Source organism: Pseudopipra pipra, chromosome 12 (genome assembly GCF_036250125.1).
Source record: "Pseudopipra pipra isolate bDixPip1 chromosome 12, bDixPip1.hap1, whole genome shotgun sequence".
NCBI classification, from domain to species: domain Eukaryota; kingdom Metazoa; phylum Chordata; class Aves; order Passeriformes; family Pipridae; genus Pseudopipra; species Pseudopipra pipra.
Genome location: NC_087560.1, coordinates 547574 through 570573, shown reverse-complemented (window position 1 = coordinate 570573; position 23000 = coordinate 547574). Strand labels below are relative to the sequence as shown.

At 39.0% G+C, this 23000-nt stretch overlaps 1 protein-coding gene and 1 long non-coding RNA gene across 4 annotated transcripts in view; one reads left to right on the top strand and one right to left on the bottom strand.

Annotated features, from left to right (window-relative positions):
• Positions 1 to 23000, top strand: part of APBA2 (amyloid beta precursor protein binding family A member 2) — a 101341-nt gene that overhangs the window by 74959 nt on the left and 3382 nt on the right. Inside the window, exons 5-11 of one of the 2 annotated variants that reach the window (XM_064668298.1) lie at positions 1785 to 1930; positions 3570 to 3605; positions 4916 to 5002; positions 11690 to 11875; positions 15007 to 15186; positions 16237 to 16449; positions 17254 to 17373. In XM_064668298.1, the coding sequence (XP_064524368.1) occupies positions 1785 to 1930; positions 3570 to 3605; positions 4916 to 5002; positions 11690 to 11875; positions 15007 to 15186; positions 16237 to 16449; positions 17254 to 17373 (968 nt within the window). The remainder of the gene's footprint in view (positions 1 to 1784; positions 1931 to 3569; positions 3606 to 4915; positions 5003 to 11689; positions 11876 to 15006; positions 15187 to 16236; positions 16450 to 17253; positions 17374 to 23000) is intronic. The other variant, XM_064668299.1, reaches the window with a different exon arrangement.
• LOC135420636 (uncharacterized) lies at positions 1929 to 22536 on the bottom strand. Of its 2 annotated transcripts, XR_010433639.1 has the most exons (4): positions 17969 to 22536; positions 16466 to 16555; positions 10060 to 16063; positions 1929 to 3818 (listed from the first exon to the last, which is right to left on the bottom strand). It is a non-coding gene; the product is annotated as an uncharacterized LOC135420636 (long non-coding RNA). The 2 variants fall into 2 exon arrangements; XR_010433638.1 differs by having other exon boundaries at positions 10060 to 16555.

Sequence of the window (23000 nt, the reverse complement as noted above, 5' to 3'; positions counted from 1 at the left end):
TTTGCACCAAGAATTGAATTTTACTTGTCTTCAGACACAAAGTATTTCAAGAAAATTAATCTAAATTACCTGCTAAAGGAGTTTACTTAAACTGATTTAAACATTATATGGGTAAGCATATTTCAGAGTTAAAGCAATCTGGATTCAATTTAGCCTGATTTACTTAGCCTGAAGTGAATGAAGGAAAACAAAATTAAAGACACTTTAATTTTGAATGAGCGTGTTGGTGCAGCTATTTAATGAAGTTTTGCTAACTTAACATTGAATTCCCATCTTTAATTAATTTCCCTCTCTGCTACCCTTGAAACAAGGTGCCAGTATCAAGTAGAGATATATGAGACTGTTTTAGGCCTGAAAAAACATATGACCAACACCATCAGAAGAGGCATCATATCAAAGATATGCTCCATGTGCTGGAAAATGTAATGGTACAAAGATGAAAGCAAAGAGGAACAGAGATGTAGGAATGGAGTTCTTGTGGAATTTTCATTTTGATTTCATTCAGTGAACTGCAGGGAAGTATTGCTTGAAGAGGAGAGTCACTTCTTTTAATCATGTTTATTTTCTGTTGGAAGAGTTCTGCTAAATTAGAATGGGAAAATGAAGAATAGGAATTCTCACTAACAGTTATAGGTGTGAAACACTTTTTCAGTACATTTAATGAGCAACAGCATGCCATAAATTCTTCCTTCTCCGCATAATAATCTTCCACATTGAATTGATTATAAATAAATTGAACACTGAACAATAACTTCTTTTTTTAAATTAATATTCCTTTTTGGTGTCATTTTCCTCCTCACACAAGATTAATATACTTCCAGACATGTGTTAGGAGTTGGCAAGTTGATCTAGTTCAAAGCAAATTCCTTTTATAAAACTGTCGAGAAACAAAAAATATTCACTATCAAGAGATTTCAGCCAAAGTCTGGAATGGCTGTTTTTTATTGATCTACTCAAGTTAGATGTAAAGCTTAATAGCTTAATGAAGAGGATGATGTGCAAAGTCCCAGTATGATATAAATACTAGGTTTTATTCTGTTCTCCCTGCCCCCTTTTGCATCCTTTGAAAGAAACAACTTGCAAAATGCAAGATAATGTTAGAATTTCATCGAAGTCACAATGTAATTAATACTAAGTGTATTTGTTGAATGAAGGTTTAAAGAAAACTTTCTCTGAATTCAGGCCTTACACGTGACTAAACAGTATCAAGAGGCCTGCTTTGCTTTTTTCCCAAACTTTCTTAACTGTTGAGTTTTACACTGGACTTTTGTTGAAGCAAAGTACACCTTTGTGCCCTTTGTTCATTAGTATTTTTGCCAGAGATGAGGTTTAGGGACTGTGTACTTTACAAACATCTCAAAAAAAAAAAAAAAAAAGTGAAAACACAAATCTGTATTCGAACAGAAGTTTAGCTCATGCTCTGTAACAGTTATAAATAGTAAGCAAGTTATGGTAAAGGTACCTATTAGCATTTCTGAAACTTGTAAATAATCCTAATGTATTTAGCAGTGCAACACAGGAAGAATTTTCCAATTATTCTCCTATAGAATTCCACAGTCAAACCACTGTGCAATGTTATAAATACTGTATGTTCAGTTAATGTGCTGGGGTTTTGTGGGAAATAATTATAGGGAAAAACAGAATTTACTTTGCACGAGATTTCTTCACCTGTTTCACATTAGAAACGGTATTAAAACGGTTGTTCAAACTGCACTGTCCCTTACTCAGTGTCTCCTCTTTCTCCACTCTTTTGCAAGGCAGTAATAATAAATGTCTCCTGTCAGTTCCAGGCCCTTGTGAACCCGAAGACCTCATCGATGGGATCATCTTTGCAGCCAATTACCTGGGCTCCACTCAGCTGCTCTCGGAGCGCAACCCCTCCAAAAACATCCGCATGATGCAGGCGCAGGAGGCCGTGAGCCGAGTGAAGGTAGGGACTGCTCTGCTGGGGAGAGACCCCCTGAGCTGGCCCAGCTGAGTGAAGGTAGGGACTGCTCTGCTGGGGAGAGACCCCCTGAGCTGGCCCAGCTGAGTGAAGGTAGGGACTGCTCTGCTGGGGAGAGACCCCCTGAGCTGGCCCAGCTGAGTGAAGGTAGGGACTGCTCTGCTGGGGAGAGACCCCCTGAGCTGGCCCAGCTGAGTGAAGGTAGGGACTGCTCTGCTGGGGAGACCCCCTGAGCTGGCCCAGCTGAGTGAAGGTAGGGACTGCTCTGCTGGGGAGACCCCCTGAGCTGGCCCAGCTGAGCCCCAGCAGGGCAGGTCTGCAGCTCACACCTCGCCCGAAGGGCGTATAAATCTGTCTCTCTAGTCTCTGTATGTATCTATACATGAGTATAGATCTAGTACTGTAAATACCATTACTTTCCAGTGCTTGTTATAAAAATACATACAGCATCTCTAAGGAGCAAAATATAGACTATTCCAGAGTCTATTCAAAATTCTTTGGAAGCTGTGTGACAAATTCAGTCGTTAAAGACAAGTTGCGGATTGCAATTAGAAAATATTTCAGTGGCAAAGCACAGGATATTTGTTTTGGCTGTGGTTTTACTCATGTCACATGTCATTAATTCCTTTAACTTACTACAAATTGAGAAGATTGCTCTCAATATATTGAATTATTTATTTTTTAGAACAAGAACATTCCTTACTGTTGTGATTGGATTTGATATTATTTACAGTGAACAATTCCTTTGTAACTAATGTAGCATAGACTGCTTCATACAGCTGTGTAAAGAAAGTATTTCTTTGATTGATACTCCAAGTAGGATATTTTTATTTTAAAATTTTTTGTGACTCTGCTGTAAATACCTCATCTGAATAAACACATGGTTAGAAAGAGGCAGGTTTAAATGCTAAGAGAAAAAGTATGTGCTTAGTCAATAAAATATTTAATTGCTAAAAATTGCATGTTTTTGAAGGAAACCAGTTTCAAAAAACCACTTACTTAGCAAGAGACATGTCATGATTGATGATTGAAGCAAATGGAATGCAGGAAATGTCCAGTTCTTTAAACTTTCCAAACCTTTGAGTTTCTGTTTAGCATATTGTGATGTCTCAAGCTACAGTAAGTACTTGTTGATTGCAATTAAATCCTTAAGAACTTTTTTGTATGTTATTACCAAACTTGATCTGTCAGAGGTACTTGACTACTTTAGATAGTCGTGGAAGAGAGCCTGAGTTATGTTTTGTTCAACAGTTACATGTAGACATGTGATCAATATGGATAGAAAACCCTGGCTTTACGATAGTGCACGTCCTGCCATTTTCCACTGCTGTAAATTTAGCAGGATAAGCGTGAGGAGTAGCTGTTAATAGACAACACTTTGGTACCAGTTTTTTTGTAATCAATTGACAACATGCATAATACCATTAAATCCAATTATCTTGAGAAGTGCATAAGGTATAAGCAAATCTTTCTCTCTTGCACATTCTTCTAACCACTGCCCCCAGTTTTTTAATTTTCAACAGCATGGATTCATAGTCAAAAGGTTTCCCTGACTTCCCACACTGTCTTTTCTCTTTCCTTGTGTGTACACCTGTCTGCATTCTTTTTTTATGCTACTCCTCAGAGGATGCAAAAGGCGGCTAAAATCAAGAAAAAAGCGGTGTGTAAACTGTTTTTCTTGAATGCTAATGTTTACTTACATTTTTGTTGTTTTCCATGGAGTGTTACGTCTTTCATTATGGATCCTCATAAAGCTGTCATTTTGGTTTCTTCTTTGTTAAGCAGTAGAATGGTGAATGGAGTAAAATGAACTCATTTTCTTTGTTGTTGGTTTGTTGCAGTGCCTGTCTGCTGCCCTTCTTCTGTTGAATACCTGTGATTTGTTTAATCCAGATATACAGCCATTGTTATGTGGGAGATTTTTCTGAATGTAATGCTTATTTTGATTTTACTAACCAAAGCAGGAAGATGTACTTCCTGTGCCTGTGACTTACTGTATGTTTATCACTGTTGATATTTGAAAACAACAAATGTACCACATAGTAGCTGGAACAATTCATACAGGAAACATTTCACTCAGTTAAAAACAATACTTCAGTTAACTAAATACAGTTGGCAAAAATATCCCTAAAAGGATGGAAGCAATACAAGTCATCTCTGCCAAAGTATGTGCTTGCTGTGTATTTTGCTGGATGAAAATTCAAATAAAATTAATCTGAATGAATTAAAGGCATAGCTAAGACTTTATAACTCAAAAAAAGAACAGCAAATACATTGTTCTTCCTTGAACTGTGAAAGAACCAGTCTCTGACCTGGAGGCTGATGCCCCCCTACTCTGTGACCATGTTCTCTAATGGGATATGGAATTGTTTCCCTTGTGAGCAGTGCTCAGAGGTTGAGGATGCCATCAGATGATGGCTTTCTGTGATACGAGAGAAATATTAGTTCAATCCTTAATTCTTTATTTTCTAGGAAAAAAATAAACTAAAAATCTAAAAAAAAAAAAAGACCTAAACCCCACCACAGTACTGAGCATCAGCTTGCTCTTGTTTTTGGTGAGCTCACTGAGATGGCAAAGGCAAAGCAGCTGGTGGGGACTAAGTCACCTTCTCAGTTCTCCGACTTTCTCACTTCTGGTGCCTCAAGTACTGAACTGCATCAGTGAGAAAATGGGGAAAAAACAGCAATACTTTTTCTCCTGTTCTGTCTATAAATAGAGAATTTTAATACTTGAGCTGTCAGTCACAGAGGCTCCAAAAATTCCCTCTTTCCCAGAAAATCAGAGTATGCTTCACTCCTTCTATGCAGTAAATGTACTCTGCATGTATTTAGAAACACCTCTGAATAGCCATCTCTCTAGTGGTTTAAAGTGCAGTTGCCTCACATCACATTATCCTTGGAGCAATGAGTGAATTTGTAATTCTAAAGAGAGAATTAAAAATCCCCTTTAACAAAGCATCTGTCTTTTAGACTTCAGAGGGAGATTCCCAGGCCTTGACTGAAGTGGATCTGTTCATCTCCACACAGAGAATCAAAGTTTTAAATGCAGACACACAGGTAAGTTGTGATTAAAACTCTTCAAGAATAAGGTTGAGTTAGACTCAGTATATGCACTTTCCTAAATTTGGATAAATTCACTGCTGTGAGAATATTCAGAAAGAGCTCCTGTTGTTGTAACACTTGCCAATATAGTAATACTGACACCAGTTTTGCATATTTGATGTATTGGAAGATGTCTGCATGTTGCTGAGAGCTGTAATTCAATTTAGAAAAAGATTCAGAAGTCTTTCAGAATGCATGTACACTGTTCCTCTGAAACAGTTTCAGAACTCAGATTTACAGCCCAACGGGGAAGTCATTTGCTGCTTTGACTAAGCCAGTCATATCTTGCCATTTTTAACATTTAATCTCTTTCTTTTCCCATAAATCACATCTGAGCCACCATCCTCCTGCTTAAGGTAAATTATTAGTTGTTCATATAAAAGCAGCATCTGGAGACCACAGCAGTGATCAGCCTCATCTTCTAGGAATACTTCTGTATTCCACAAGAGGTGATCTTCGTAAGGACTTTTTAAAGGAATTTACAATTAAGTACGTATAATTTATACGTGAATCCCAATATTTAGTATATTAATCTCACAAGATGTCTTAGACTTCGATCATACTTACCGAAAGTCTTTAAATTCTCCTTCTTATGAGAGATATTGAAAAGGGAAATTTTAGTGATGTCTTTTTCTTTAGTTTTCACAAAGAAACTCCATTGTATGCAGTTGAAAAATTTTTAGACCTGAAGTTACACTAAAGAACAAGCCATGTAGAAAGTGCTTAGTTAAGCTAGATACAGCCAAATTAGAAAATTCATCTTGTATTATTTGGAAAACTGGTTTGAGTGACCTTATATTATCCTTTTAATGACACTCTTCTAGAATTAGGAAGTTATTATTTAGGTTTGGGTTTTTTTCTGGTAGTAAAACAGGATTACAGTAAATAAGTTTAACTGTCAGAAAGATACCAAAACAAACAAACCCTTTGGAGGCACTCGCACACCCTTCGTGTGAGTGGAGATGAGCAAGAGTCAGCACAGATTAGTCAGAAGTAAATCATGTCAAATCAGTATTTTCTTTTGGGATGGGGAATATATTTGTCCATGGCATAGAAGCAGCACACACCACCTCTTGATTTAAATAAGGCTTTTATGTCATATAATATTTTCTAGATCATATGATCTAGATACAAGAAATAGAAGCAGGCTAAATAATTTCTCTGTGGTTATGTCTGATATATTGCCATTTATATGGCAATATAAAGAGAAGAAGAGCAGAGTGAGACTCACAAGCACACTTCTTGTCATAAGAAATTCAATATTTTCATAAACAACTTCGAAGATGGAAAGAGAAAATGGTTATTAAACTTGTATCTTGGTGTATAAGATCAGAGTTCAGAAATATCATGGCTAACTGAAGAAATGAGCTGAAACTATAAGAGATACTCGAATAAAAAAATAAATGCAGCACTCTACATTTAGGATTTTGGTCTGTTTTCGATTGGTATATAATTTGTTTTTCTGAGGAAACCATGAAGCACTTACTTCTTCCTGAAATGTTGGAGAGCGTTACTATCCTTAAATGTGAGGGTAATGATAGTTTTTCCAGGAAATGGATTATTTTTCTGCTAACATAAGCAGATGTCCTTAACATGCCACTAGAACTCCCAAGAGGAAGAGCCAGATGAGGAGTAGAATATCCCATCTAACATGGGCAGCAATGTTTACAGTCTGCCATCCATAAATCATCTGATATTGAATTTCATCCATGAAAAGCAATACCACTATTTGTTATGGCTCAGCCTTGTTTTGACCTTGTGGTAAATATGCATCATCCAGAGAGTATGTTAGCATTAGCAGAAAATAAAATGCTAATCAGTTTAAAGATGACTACAGACAATTATTGATAAACGAACAGCTACAGTTTATAGTTGGAATGTGTGGCAGTAAATAGGTAAGTTCTTTTTGTTGAGTAAGGATTAGTCTTAGTGGAAGTCACTCTTCTTATTCTTTAAATAGTTCAACATTTCAGCTGAACACCAATCCTTTTAAAAATAAAAAAGGAAAGGTAGACCATAAACATTGTCAAAGAAACTGTCATCTTATTCTTCTGAATCCCTGAGATTTCTAGTGATGCAAAATGCAATGCACAGTGATGAATGGTGTCTTGAGCTGTTCAACTAGATGAAAATAGTAACATTGGAAATTGTTATAATTCCAAGCTCTCTGGTGTTTTCCCTGGGTTTTTTGGTTTTGTTTTCGGTTCTTTGGGGTGGTTTGTTTTGTTTTGGTTTTGGTTTGTGTTGTTGTTGTTGTTGCTGTTGTTGGGGTTTTTTTGTTTGTTTGGTTTTTTGTTGTTTTTTTACAGTCCATCTTTCAGTGCTGTAACAAACTTATTCCCATGGCTTTTTAGCATTTTTGGCTTGGTCACATTTTTCAGTGCTAGTGAAGTTTCCTGACTGGTGTAATTATCATAGATTATTTCAGCTGATGTGGCAGCTGGCAGAGACATCTGTACTTTCATGGCTTTATCATTTATATAAAACCTATTTCTGCAGTGTGCCAAACATGTTTTAATCCATCTGTAGTGTTGTATAGCTCACATGAGGTAACAGCCGATTCAAAATCTGAAATTCTCATGTAAAAAATGCCATGCAGCAGGGTACACAATGCTGGTAGCACCAGAGAGGTGCATTGCCAGGCTGGCACAGAGCCAGCGGTGGGGATTCTGTTGCCCTCAGGAACACCAGGAAAGGGCACCCTGCCACTCTTTGGTTGCTTATGCATTTAGTTCCTGAATGCATTCAGCCCAGGGCCCCCTGGTGGTCTAGTGGTCAGGATGTGGCGCTCTCACCGCCGCGGCCCGGGTTCGATTCCCGGTCAGGGAAACTGCCCCGGGCAGATGGAGCTCGTCAGCCCTGTAAGACCATCTCAGAGAAGGTCACTCTAAACAAACCTACGTCCTGAGGACCTCGCTGCCACTGTCCGAGCTCGCTCGGCCCCGGCAGATGAACCTCAGGATCAAAGGGTGGGCTCAGTTCAGTGCACACTGTGTCTCACCTGAAAAATCCACTGTGCAGGCTGGAAGGGTAAAGACCTTTCCCAAACCTTCGCTCGCGAAGACTGGCCATACAACATTCAGCCCAAGTCGAGCCCCTATGTAGTGTACATGTGGTAGGAGCAGCCCTAGGTTTGGCTGCCTTTGAATGAGAGCAATTCCTGGCTGTGCCACAGCTCCGTGGGCTCGCAGGCCGTGCACAACACCGGCAGAAATGCCACAGCCTGTCCCAGCTTCCTGCTCATTCAGTGAACAGAAGCTGGGAGTGAAGCAACTGGGAAAACTAGCAAAGAAAAAGAAAGATCTAGAGATCACGAATGTGTGTGTGTGTAGAGCTTCTGGTAGATGACTGGTTCCATAAAATTATCTGACTCGTTAGGCTGCCTAAGTCACACTCCCACAGGACTACATCACTTGAAAGCTCAGGAGAATGCCTAGGTTTTCTCCTTCAGGCATTCTTTGGGTTTCAAGAGGTGCAACAAACAGGATTCTAAAAGAATTCCTTAGAAAAAAATGGAGATTCTGGGAGAAAGGGGAATCTAGACAGGAGAAAACAGAACAGTAGTTTCAAGAAAGGCTGAGAGAGTCAGAATTTCTAAGGACAAATATAAGGGTAACGAGGATGGCATGGATGGGACTAGGAAAGGGATGAGGGAAAGAACAGAGAAGCAAATGGGCAGAGATGGAGGGATTCATGGGAAAGTAATACTGTAATGGAAAAGTGTGTATAATGGAATATGGAGTGAAAAAGGAAAAAGTCAAGTCACAAGTAACTCAAAAGTAAACACATGTTTACAGTCACTAGATAATATTTGCCTCATTCCTTATTGTAATTGCACTAGACAGGAAAAATGTGAGAGTGTTGGGGGGAATGATTACTTTCACCCCAACAGGGGGGAAAATTAAAAAAAAAATCTCTTTGACTAACTTCTGTGTGATGATATGGACAGAAAGACTCTCTTGGCAGGGGGACATTAAATGCCTTCATTTTCCGAGTCCACCCACTCTTTGCACACTGCATGTGTGATTACACCCTTATACAACACTTAGTGCACACTGCTGAAAGGCAGTTATCTCTGTAGTGCTGCCAAGATCCTGCTGAGGGGTGTCCATTATAAAACATTTCTCCATACTGACAGAAGTGCTGGAAATCCTCCTGGGCCCCTGCAACCCCTAACCATCTCTTAACCATCTTTTCATACTTTAAGACAAGTAGTTCCAAGAAACAATGGTAATTTGTATTTTTCTCTGTCAAGTTAAATTGTACTGAAATTCTTAAAACAGTTACTTTTGTTGACTCGAGGAACAGTCTTTCTTCTTAGGCTTTAGAAGTTTGTTCAACTAATGGTAAACCAATGCCAAGCTGTTTATATAAAGAATGCTGCTGCTTAGATAAATTATTAAAAAATGCGAATTATCTTATACAACATTTTTAATTCAAATTCAGGCAGAATTTGAGAGATGTTCTTAACTGTTCAGGGTGAGGGACAGGGATGCTCAGGACATATCCTCAGCTTGTTTGACCAGTAAAACTACTATGCTTCTGGTTGTTTCTAGTTTGAGCATTACATAAAAGTCTGGAAAAACTCTCCAAACTGACCAGTAACCCCAGCAAGGAGCAATTTTCAGATGGGCTCTTTCTGTTTTTTAAGGAACAGTTCATCTTTACAAGGGCAAAATATGTTAAGAAATGATAGAAAACAAAGCTAATGTGTGGTTCGGAGGCACTTTCTTGGTCTTTGTTGCAGTAGAAAGCTTTATCCTAATTGAACTAAGTACTTAGCATAAGGATTTAGGGTGAGGAGGGACAGCACAGTCACGTAGTGAAGAAAACATACAGTTCTGGAGTGTCTCCTCAGGAAAAAATATAAATCATCACTGCCTTCAAATGCCACTTTATGGCTTCTAGGAATCCTTATAACTAAGTCCTGATACCTTATAGACTTTTCTAATATTTTATCTAAATTGTCAAAATATCTGCCACACAAGCATTACTAACATAAGCTATATTACCTTTTTCTCTAGAAATTTTTCTTCTTCCATAATCATACACAAACTTCAGTAACAGTGCTTTTGTTCAAGGCACTGAATGGAAACACAGTCAATCAGATATCTTGATTGCATGAGCATTTCTAAGCATTTTAAGCCTAAAAGTTTCTTATATTATGAAACATCTTGTATAACAGCACACCTTTCGGGAAACAGAGAAGTTGTACCTTTTTATTTATTTTTATTTAAAAAAACTAAAGGAGAAATCAGGTTGTTTATACAGTATCTCAAATAAAACCTCTATGAAGGTACAAATGTCTAAAACATTGATGCAGACAAGTATATAATTCTCTCTTTGGAGTCTCAAATACATCCTTTGAAATGATCGCTGTAGCAGTGTCACATACATTGTTTTATTAAAATAACATTATTTTACATATCGAAACCTTTTAATGAAAATGAGATGCTAGCTGTTGAGCCACATTAATTTATTCATACTTAATTCTGAGTTCAGAAATAATAAAACTTACTACAAGTTTATACTTAGTAGAGCACAGAAACTGTTCTAAAATGTCCTTGAAGGTTCCTCCTTCTGGGACCCCATTGCTCTTTTATATAAGAAACCATTGATAGAAGCATGAACTGGAGATAAAAACAAAAGATGAAATAGTAATAGCTGGAACAAAATAGTGACGTTTTTCTCTGACTACAGATACTCACTCAAGTTTTCATTGTCCAAGGCAACTCAGTCGAAGCCACTGAATAATGGTATATTCCCAGGAGAAAAACATTTGAAAGTAGGAGGTTGGGATTTCCCTGCTAATGGCAGAAATTAAGAGTTTAAAAGGCTAAAGTAATTAAAAAGATGCACAGCTCAGGGATTTGAGACAGGAGCGTTTTAAATTTAGTACTCTTTAGGTGTACTTACATGAGCAATGTTCATTAGGATAAAGCTTAGAGAGGTTTTCGCTTAAAATCATTCTCACAGGCAATGGCTTCTGAGTTGAGTTCTTCCAGCACAACCAAATGGGCAGCATAATTAGAGTGACTGGAATAGGATTTTGACTGTAAGCCAAGACACTATAGCAGTTCCTCCAAGCTGGTCTGAGATATGTAGGTAGCCAAAAAAAGTGTTAGGAGTTCTGCCTACAGAGAAGGTGAAATACTGCCTTCATAGCTCTTTACAAAGGAAGTATTGCTTTGCTTTATATGAGAAAATGTTACCTTAGAGATAAGAGATGTTATAATGTCCTGGGTGTTTAAATCATATCCTATAATAGCAATAATATCTATAATTTTTGTAAAACTTGTTCTGTCATTGTGACATGCATCTGTTTCATTCAGCAAAACCAATAAAAAAGGGAAACAGAATTTTTCAACAGCATGAAAATATTTAGTAGTATAGTTCTTCATTATTGCTTTACAGTAACAACCACACTGTATTTCCTGGGGCAACACTTCCATTGAAGCCGTGAACAGCCACTGTGCCTTCCATGGGGAGTTCGGACCCATCCGACTGCGTAGGGAATATCAGGTCTGGGCCCACAGAAAATGCTTCTGGAGCTTTTGTCATTCTCAGGCAACAGGCCATCAAGGAGAGGGAAGATGCAGTATTTGTAGCACAGGAGAAAACCTCCTTTCTTTCTCCTGGCAGGAGACGATGATGGACCACGCGCTGCGCACCATCTCCTACATCGCCGACATTGGCAACATCGTGGTGCTCATGGCGCGGCGCCGCATGCCAAGGTCGGCTTCCCAGGACTGCATTGAAACAACTCCCGGGGCCCAGGAAGGAAAGAAGCAGTACAAGATGATTTGCCATGTCTTTGAATCAGAGGATGTAAGTAAATGGAATTAAATTTATTTAAATAACATATGTCATGTAGAGAATCTCTGAAGTCAGAATTAATTTATGGGATGTCATATTGTTCATTCATCCTGGATTAGATGACCCTGCCCTTAGTCCAGCAGGTTGGCACATAAAGACACATATATGCCTCCAGAATCTTGGCATGAGGTGGAACCATTTTGGACCTCTTTCAAACTGAAGCCAAATTTCTGAGAACATTAACTTGGCAGGCCTGGAACAAGGCTGTCCTTTACCCTGTCCTTATTCCCTATGGCTTATTTACCTCTAGTTGATATCATACTCTTAAACATGACACTTGATCCTTTGATGTTTAAGAACACATTCAGCTGTTTATTTTTCAGTTCTCTTTTTCCACCCCTAGCAAAGATTATGAATTAGAATTTTTACATAGAATCATAGAATGGCTTGGGTCGGAAGGGACCTTAAAGATCGTCTAGTTCCAATCTCCCTGCCACAGGCGGGGACTCTTTCCACTACATCAGGTTGCTCAGAATTCTATCCAACCTGACCTTGAACACTTCCAGGGATGGGGCAACCACAGCTTCTCTGGGCAACCTGTGCCAGGGCCTCACCACCCTCACAGTAAAGAATTTCTTCCTAATATATAATCTAAACCTACTCTGTTTGCCTTGTCACTACATGCCTTGTTAAAAGTCTCTCTCCATCTTTCCTGTAAGCTCCCTTCAGGTACTGGAAGGTAGAGCTGAGATAGTTTTGTTCTCAGTATTTATAGAAATATTTCTTCATGGGCATTACTCTCACTACCCTTAGTACTTCTATACAATAGCAAACATAATTTCAGTCACTTTATGCCATAAGATACTCTGAGGTCCAATGCTGTCTTAGCCCTAACCCACTTTTTTGTTAAAAGTCTGTTCAAAGAAAGAAGTGACCACTTCAGAATTTACGTTCTAATTTTCATTTGCATCAGAAATACTAAAAGGTGAAAGAACCTGGAGCCATTCTCAAAATAGGATTGCAGAGGTAGTGGTTGCAAAAGAGTTCTGTCCATCTCTGCTGTACATCCTGTTTCACCGCTGTGAAAAGCCCTGACGTGCCATCCCATTCCTCTTGTGGCAAAGATGACCCTGCTTTACTGCTGTTATATATGCAGGTTTGGTTTTGTAGCAAAGTTGATACTTGTGTCTGAAGTGGGAGACCAGGGGACTTCAACCTGAAATGTTTTTGGAAAAATATACTAAGCTTAGTAAAATGGAAAGAGCAAAATTTGTTATCTAACTTGACACTAAGAGGCAATACTAAACATTTCTCATCGTTATTATATGGGAACAGATTTAAATATCATTTCTGTCATACCATTTAAAAATAATTGAGTTCTGTGGTTCAGATAGTCATAACTCACAGGTTGCATATTTTTGAGCTAAGCAATCATTTTCATTATTTTAAAGTAATTAAGCCTGTGAAGGAGAAGTGGAATTGTCTAAAGGTTAGAGTGCTAGACTGGAGTTGTTCTGAGACCTGGTTATCTCAGCTCTGTCACTGCTCTGCTGGGGTGGCCTATTCAAGCAACTTAATTACCTTATCTCTAAGTTGTGCATAATGCTGAAGACTTTCATAAACAGCCACAAGACCTTGGAGATACAGATGAAATTAAGATGTGAGAACTAGCTGTTAGTAGCAGTAACAGAATAAAGTATGACATCTGGAGATGTTGGTTTTGAGAATGTAGAATGGAGGCAAATGCAAAGGACTAAGTACAGAGAAAGCAATGGCACTGGAGATTGAAAGAAGTCAATAAGGACTGGTGATAAACTTTACTAATGGAATGATATGAAAATGTTCTGGATTATTTCTGTGCCACCATATTACCACCAACCTCTTGGTATAGTGAGAAAAATTTAAAACATATTTTAAAAGATGAAAAAACCATTTGTGACTGGCTAGGCTATTTATGTCCTTGATTTTCTAAAATAATTTTCCAGTCAGACAGACTGGTGCTTTTGTGCATTGCAGCACAAATGAAATAATAAAACCACCTTTTAGCATCAAAGAAAACACCCAATCAGTAGATTGTAAGAAGATACAGATTTATAATGTTGTCCAGAAAACCCTATGCATTTAGCATGTACCTTCTGTCTAAGAAGGTGTGTTGCATTTCCAGAATAAGGGTTTGATTAGTAATGTTTTTATGGAGTTCCACTGTGAGATGCAATTAACTTCTTCTCCTGTCACTAGGAGTTACTCATATCCTGGGTGACAGAATTCAGTACGCAAAACCCACAAATATACAAAACTCAATGTGGCATTCTCTTGTGAGCTGCAGTAAAAAATAATTCAGGTGTGGAAAAACTGGACTACAGATTCTTTTTCCTGATCTCTACCTCTGTTGCTCTGTGTTCCCTTGCCATCTAGTGGAATATGCAGATAAGTGCTCCAAAATTTAAGAAAGATGGGGTATTTTGGAAAGGTGTTCTCAACATTAGCAAGCAATAATCATGGCTCTGGCTGCACTCTTGAAATCATCCCTGACATTGCCAGTTGAGGTGTTAATGGGAATGGCTGTTCTAGATGTGCAGTGGGGAAGTAGAAGTGGAACTGGTTTGCTGGGAATAGGAGACAGTGGCAGTGATAGGAGAGCAGATGGTTCTATTCAAGCAGTGTTTTCAGTCCTATAAAACCAAGGTGCAAAACCAGCAGGCGACACGACAACCAAAATCATCAGTGCACAGGTCTGTGAAGGCATGTGAGAGCAGAGCATCCCTTCTCTCGTCACTCCTGCAAACAGACTGTGTTCAGAAGCAGGGTTTGTGACAGTCCTTTCCGTGAGCTCTGTTCCATGTTGGTACAAAGCCAGTGTTTATTGGAAGGAGTACATGGACAGCATATGGCTGCTTGCTACTGAAACATACTCATGAAGGAGATCAGCAGGGGTTTTAAATGGAGTTTGCAATTTGATTTTGGATGTAATGGATGCTTTACATACAACAGACCTTAAAGTGACTTTATATCCACGCTAATGCAGAAACTTTGCAGAATCCTTTGAGTGTTTTAAATTCCAGTCTCTCTCCTGGTTTCTCGTATTTTTGTGGTAAACTGTTTCTCCACCCTTTCTCTGAGCTGTGCCGTGTTCTCCATTGCAGGCACAGCTGATTGCTCAGTCCATTGGGCAGGCTTTCAGTGTGGCTTACCAAGAGTTTTTAAGAGCCAATGGAATTAACCCAGAGGATCTCAGTCAGAAAGAATACAGTGACATCATCAATACCCAGGAGATGTACAATGATGATCTCATACACTTCTCCAATTCAGAAAACTGCAAAGAGGTAAACTAGTTTTGGAATTTCATTTCAGATTGATCCATTTTTTTCCAGAGGAATGTCGTTCTCAGAAATATGATTTGGCATTATAAGGACGACGGTAAAATTTCAAGATATGTGGCTTCATCAGTACTATGCTACTAAAATCAGCTTTATAAGTTATTAGAATTTCGTGTTTTCATTTTCAGGGCCTTTCTTTTTCCATTGATCAGAACAGTAATAAAGTGCATTTACATGTGATGTAGATAAGGTCTGTACTATTCACAGTACACAGTGTAAGGTTATTTTAAGTTTTACCAAAGTATTGGTATGGAAAGAGATACAACAGTGTTGTGGGATGCTGGTTGGTTCAAAGCCTTAATCAAGTCTCAACAAAAGACAGCTGGTCATCATGATTCCTGTAAGTAGGGGTGTCCCTCTCCTTCCACATTTGAAAGAAAATAATTCCCAGTATTTTGTTAAAGAGTGTGTTCTCTATGGAAACTCTTACTCCACTTCTATAAATGTTAGATATGCTGTGGTTATGGAACAGTTGACATCACCATACTTCAGGTGAAGTCCTCCTTTCCATTCCATCAGGGATCTAACATTAACGTGCTAGGCACAAGTATATTCAGTAACGTTAATAATAATAATAATGTTAATAATAATCATCAAGAGATCCTTGCCTGAGAAGAAGGACAGACAAACCCTGAGATGGAGAGACAACCTGAGCAGAAATGGCAGGAGTGGAGCTGAACACAAGCCTGCCAGGTTCCAAGGACAGAAACTTCTTCAGCATTCATTCACTTGGTATCCAGTTCCACCATTTCCTATAGAGTTAACCAATATGTGTTTTACTTACCATAAGGACCTATAGGACCTGCAACAAATTAGTATAACCCTGAAAAGAAATAGGTTTGTGTTACACAGTTTTAACAGTGTTTTTGAAGTCCTGCTACAAAGAATAGCATCCATTTTGTGATTTGTAGATGTTATTCAGGAACAACTGAGATAGTCATGCTCAAATTTAGACAAATCAAAGCAAAAAAAATTTTTTTTTCTTTTTAATTGCAGCTCCAGATAGAAAAACAGAAGGGAGAAATTCTTGGGGTAGTGATTGTGGAATCTGGATGGGGATCCATTCTACCCACCGTTATCCTGGCTAACATGATGAATGGAGGCCCTGCAGCCCGTTCAGGAAAACTAAGCATTGGAGACCAGATTATGTCCATTAATGGTACCAGTTTAGTTGGCCTACCTCTTGCAACATGCCAAGGGATCATAAAGGTACCCCCAAACTTACAATTTTATGCTGTAGATTGTAAGCCATCAGAAATGTAATCTTCTGACAAGTGATCCTGTAGATTTCCAGCAGATACAGTCTTTCATATCACTGCAAAAAAACCCAGTAAATCTGTCATTAAAAAAAACCCCAGAATTAAAAATAGAGATTCAGGGGTGGTAATATACAGAAATTTAGGGCTGAAGACTATGACTGCAGCTTTCTTCCTGGGCTATAACAAATGAGGCCAGGTCTGCCTAAATTAAGTTACTTAGCTGTCTTCAAAGCTTCAGGCTTCCCCACAGCCTCCAGAATAAAATCTGAGGATTAAAATCTCCTATGCTTTTTTGGGCTTCGTGCAGATAAAATGGATGGAGGCTGGTAGACTGCAGGACTGATCAAGTGAGTATATGAAGGTTGTCCAGACACAATGGAATCTCAGAATGCATTATCTTTAGTCATGGAGACTAAATCTGATGTCTGTGCAGATTTACGAAGAGCAGCAACAGGAGATTAATTAGCCAGATGTAGTAGTAGTCAGGCAAGCAGTAGTCAGTTTTAGTTTTTGTTGATAACTGTCTTCAAATTTTTGTAGTAATTAAAGGCAAAATTTTGATTTTTTGGGGGCCAAATATCTTGGGAAATAAATGAAATAAGAGAAATCTATCTCTTAAGTTAACAACAAATTTCTACTAACTCTAGCTGTTCTTTCTCAGATTAGCTGCTTTACACTCTTGCAATTAGGAAGTCACAAATGAGAGAAAATTAAGATCCATTTCAGAAATATTAACTTTTGGAATGTCTTACAGGGACTCAAGAATCAAACACAAGTCAAACTGAATATTGTCAGCTGCCCTCCTGTTACTACTGTCCTCATAAAACGGCCAGACTTAAAATACCAGCTGGGCTTCAGTGTACAGAATGGAATTGTAAGTTTCTGTGTTCAATCACTGGCTTGGTTTTTTCCCTTTCCTTTTTTTTCTTTCAAGAAGCACACTGAAGTACTGAAAAAAAATTTTGCACAACCTCACCTCTTGTACTGTGATCCCTTTATTAAAACCTTATAATCACAACTCTGAGTAAGGACAACACAGGGAGAACATTCTTGAGGGATTTTCCTGTATAATACAGCCACAAGATTTATAGCCCAGATTGTTTGGTGCAACATCTGGATCAGCTAATTCATGTCTAACTGTAATGAGTGTGCCAGAGTTGCAAGGAAAAGTTAGGTTGGAACAGGTTTTTACAATTAAGACATTCTAATCTTAGCTCTGATCCTGTTTCTTTTTTTAAAAAAATTTCAGCACACACTCACTAAGATTTCTAATTTTTCTTCTGCTGTACCTAATTTATTTGGAGCACAGGGTAGTAGGCAAGGGAATGTAATTGTGACCTCCTCTTGTTAAAACTAAACACCTCTCACTACAAGTAATTGTATAGGTTGTGGCCCAGGTATCCCTTCTCTGCATGCTGAGCTTCCCTGTAATGATAGCAAACAGAACAAATGTGGCAGGTAACACTTACCCTGTGCAGCTCAGGGTCCTCCTCTTGTAGTTCTTCCTTCCCAAGCCCTTCCCCAATATCTTTCTAAAGCGAACTCCCCACACAGCTAGCTCAGGCAGTCCTTGGCCTTTCTGGGGGCTGATATTAGCCTTTGAGATTGTCTGTAGTGCAGGACCATCACCATTTCCTCTTCCTCCAGTCTAGGAAAAAAAATAGTCAGGCTGCTCACACAGAAAAGCACATTCCAAAGTACTGTGGGCTCTGCTCCCCTGCTCTGGGAAACTCCTCAGTTGAAGTTGCCAGATTTCTGTTTGCCACCTTTGGAAGAGTAGCAGGTAACTCTACAGGACATGGTTTATGGGTCTTACTGCACTTCAGCTGTGGATGGCTCAGGAGGGGGTTTTCAGCTCTGCTGGTCATCTCTAAGTTATTACTGTACCTAAGATCCCACATTACCTTGTGGTCAGCAAAGATTGGTATAAAGAACACCACCGCAAGCCTTGGTCCAGCTGGAGGCACTCCAAAGTGATACCTACCCCAGGTTAACATCCTTTAGAAATGGAGGTTTAGAGTATTTGTCTTGTTTGGTATAAATGCTCTTGATGCTTGAGTGGAGAAAAATCAGGTGTGTGGTGTATTTCTGTCCCCTCTGCCTGTGCTTAATCCCCTTTCACCTCTGTGTATATTAAGTGGGTATGATTATTGCTGGTAGCTCACTCTGTGTTAGCAAAGCCCAAGTCTTGGCATAAGAAGGATGAAAGGAATGGGATCTGGTTTTACGTGATCTCACAGAGGGTGCCACATAACACTGCATGAGGCACTGATTTCTAATTGCTAGCCTTTGTAAATCTTGTGCGTTCAGCTGGTGCTGTGGTACAAAGACAATATATTCCAGGACCTGTAATTCTCACTGTGTGCATTTATCAAGTCTCTAGAAGCCCATTCTCAGCATTGGTGGGGGTTGGGTCAGGGCTGTGGAAAAAAATCAGGCCAGGGTGGATTAGAAGCATCCACATCCTCCCATGGAATAGACAGTTATGGAGTCCGTGACACAACCTATTCATCTTGTCCCAGCTAATCATCTCTTACATAATTGGAGTCTCAGTTCAGTAAATTCTGCAGACTTTGGTTGCTTTCTGTCCTAGTGTGCTCCCTCCATCTACTGGCTGTTTGTCTTAGTCACCACCCTAGAGGATCATCATTAATTCCAGTTAAATGAGTGACACTTAGATGACACCCAATATAAAGTTCACTAAATTCTGCATTAATTTTCAGATTAAAAAAACAAAGCCTTGTAATGCATTTCCTTTATGAAAAGTCTATGTTTGAATATAAAAATCAATGAACAAAAAGTGGAGATTAACATCTTTTATTAGGCTGCTATATAGACAAGCATCTGAGCCTGTAAAATCCTTCCTCTGATAAACTCCCTCTACTTAACATGTGAAAATATGGCTCTGCAAAGTATCTCTCTTGCAGTTTGGCACCGAACTTTTTAAGAGTAGTTTTGTAATTGCCAGCAATTGTTACAAATTATGATAGGATTCAGAAATGATAATATTGTTATTCTTCATTGGCTCAGCATTAGCACAGCAAAGAAATAAATGGCTTGCCAGAATGGATATAATTAAATGTCTCTTACTGGTATGCCATTACCTCATTATCCATGCAGCTGGGACTTGTTTCTGTGCATCCTCTGAGAGCAGCTTTTTCACCCTGCCTATCTCATCTGTGCAGGATGTACAGCTATTGTATTAGGGAGTAGCCCATAAATAACCTGGACACACAAAAGCACCATCTGAGCTGTTTTGCCTGCATAGGATATCAGGCAGATGCAGACATTGGACTGCTGCAGGTGACTGGTTTTTCTGTATTGTGTACAGTTTAATTAATGCAAAACCTGAAGTTGTGCTCCATGGAGCACTAGTAGTGCCAGCTTTTGGAAGTTCTAGTTAGGGAACAGCACAACAGCATAAATCAGAATGTTAATTTTGCAAAAGTTCTCTTGTACTGATGATGCAAATTCTCTTAATGGCTCTTGAAAGTTACCGATGTAATTTTGTTGCATAGTTATAAAAAAGAATCTAAAGTTTGAACTGTAAAGTACTAAGGAAAAGAAATATTGTGCATACATATGAAACAAGTATGACTGTTGTGTGATAGGGAGGTGAACATAAGATGACCTATCAGTCACTTTCTGAAAATCATTATGCTACACTTCTTTTAAAATGTTACTTAAATACAAGTGGTCATCTTGTATCACATTATGGTTTCCTAGATTATGAAAAATCTGTGTATTACCAGTTGTATTTTTAATGCTGATAAAGCACCATTTCTCAGTCCAGATCTCAGACTTCTCTTAGAGATCTTCTTTCTCTAAGAAGCATATCTATTCTGTTCCTAGCCTAGCACAATTCTATATAAAAATATGGTAAAACTAGGTAAAACTTGACAGAACAGTTCATTCTTTCTTCCCTGCCTTTGTTTATTATAATTTAAACTGGAGAAACAATTTACAGGGTTTAAATAGCATGATATAGGAGTGAGATGGGGAGAAACCTGGTTTAATAGGTTATGGTTAAGGCATTTACAGAGGATAAACAGTTTGCCCAGCACTATTTTATCCTTTATGCTTTGCTACATGATGGACAGTTGCAATAAAACTGAAGCTGCTGAAGTTTCACATCTGATGCTTTGCAGCTTGTCTAAGCCATTGTAATAGCTGAATAGATTGAACCAGTATGGTTTAAACCTTTCTTTTTCTTCTTCTTTTTTAATTTTTATTTCCTTCAGTTTACACAGTCAATAGACTCTTGCTTACAAGAAGATCCAGATCTGTCTTGCTTTATCTAATAATATTACAGTTGTTGCCATGTTCAACAAACAGAGCATGTTAAAGAGTCCTGGCTGAATAAAATCATATTTACTTAGTGGTACTGCTCAGTTTAAACTTGTCAGCCTGACGTGCCATAAGCTCCACTGGCTGGAGACAAAAGACTGAAGGTTGCTTTGAGTTAGCTCCTTGCAAATCCAGGAGCCAGGTAAATGTGTGCTGTGGGTACAGTGTGTTTGTGCCCACGTGCTCTCTGGCTGCAGCTTTCCAGGCCCTGACAGGCTGGGCAGAGCCATCAGCCTGTGGCTGCTTCTCCTTCGACCTCATTCAAAGAGTTAATGCTCACAAAAAGGAAGCTGACTGCCTTCCCTGGAGAGGGATCATGTTCTTGAATGAGAAGACCACTTTCTGTGTCCGAGGCTGATAGAAAGAAAAAACTCACTGGTGGTATTAAAGAGATGGTATTAAAAGTGCTCTGAGAGCCACACAGTGAAAGGTGCTCTGCATAGATATGCAAGCCATTATCTTTTGCTTTATGCCAGTGGGGTGAGGGGTCACATTTCCATTTGCTCCAAAAGCTTTTATTTCAGCTGGCTGTACTGTCTCTATATTCATTTATACCATGCAAAATATATTTACAGTGTTTCTTTTGGTACATGCTGCTTTTTGTCCTTTCCGATTACTACACACATTCCCCAAAAGCAAGGAGTGAACTGCTGTTCTCACAGTGATGAATTGAGCTTTCTGTAAAAGAGAAGATCTGTGTAGTAGTGTGTCTTGTTAGGTATATGATTAGAAGGTGGACTGCAAAACAATATATTGTATGTGACTGAAATTCAGGACACGGTTCTGTGAAGGGTCTGATGGTGCCTCTATCCATAGGAGCCCATCAGAAATACTTTATGAACCACAGTAGGTAACACTCAGCCACTAGAGATGGCACAGTGGAAGATAAATCTCACTGCAGGAGGAATGTTTTTTTCCTGAATGCTGAGAAAAGCTTTTTATAAATGAAGAATAACTATCTTTTACTCCCCATATCAGTCTGAACTTGGAGTAAGCAGGGATTTAATTTTTTATAGCATTGTTATTTGTGAAGAAGAATTTAAAGAAAACTGCTAATGACATACAGAAAAGGATTCCAGTCAACTATAGAAAATGTTTCACCTTCAATACATTCCAGATTGGCCATCTCCCCACATCCTGTGTTTCTGAATTAGATTACAAACTCACTGGGACACAAGCCACATCTTATACTTGTGTTTAGCTCTGAGCAAATGACCGCAAATCATAATTCCTGGGATATAATTCTAATCATTGACAGTAACTACAGAAACATCCATTATTGGATGCTCCAGCACTCATTTCTTTCCCTTCAAGAATAGGTTTTTCTTGGTAAACAAAAGGTAAATCTCAGCACTGCTAAACTCTGCTTAGTTCCAGAGACTCAAGCTATACATTATATGCCTTATGTGATGCATGAGCTTAGTCTTCTTAAGTAATTTACCAACAATTTCTGTCTAATACACATCTGTCCAGTGTGCCAGGGAGGACCGTGTTGCAGCACAGATACCACTGCTGAGGAGGCAACAGTCTTTTAAATTCCCCATACTGGAATGAGATTTTTCTTTCTGCCTGCACACTACACACATTGCAACCTCAGAATAATTTAAGTAGAAGTGTCTGCTGGGACTTGTGTCTGGTGAATGTAACTCTTCTTGTAGAATTATTACCCTGTTGTACAGGGCATAAAATTCAACACTTCTGTGCTGTTCTTTATTGGTACCTCAGCTGCCAGCTGAGAGTGGCCTAACTTGCCTTCTTCCTCCTGAGCTCCCCATGGCTGTGGAGGAAAGCAGTGACCCTGGAGAGCAGAGCCCCATTTCCATTCTGCAGAGGCCCAGGAAACAAGATGTCAAACTTCACTATGCTGAGGGCAGCCTGTAAAAAGAAACAGAATTTGCACATTTCATAGACTCATAGAATGATTTGGATTGAAAGGGACCATGAAGATCACCTTGTTCCACCCCCTGCCATGGGCAGGGACACCTTCCACCAGCCCAGGTTGCTCCAAGCCCCGTCCAACCTGGCCTTGGACACTTCCAGGGATGGAGCAGCCACAGCTTCTCTGGGCAACCTGGGCCAGGGCCTCACCACCCTCATCATAAAAAATTTCTTCTTTAGATCTTTGAGGTAGATCTTTCCTTGTATCTTCCTTAT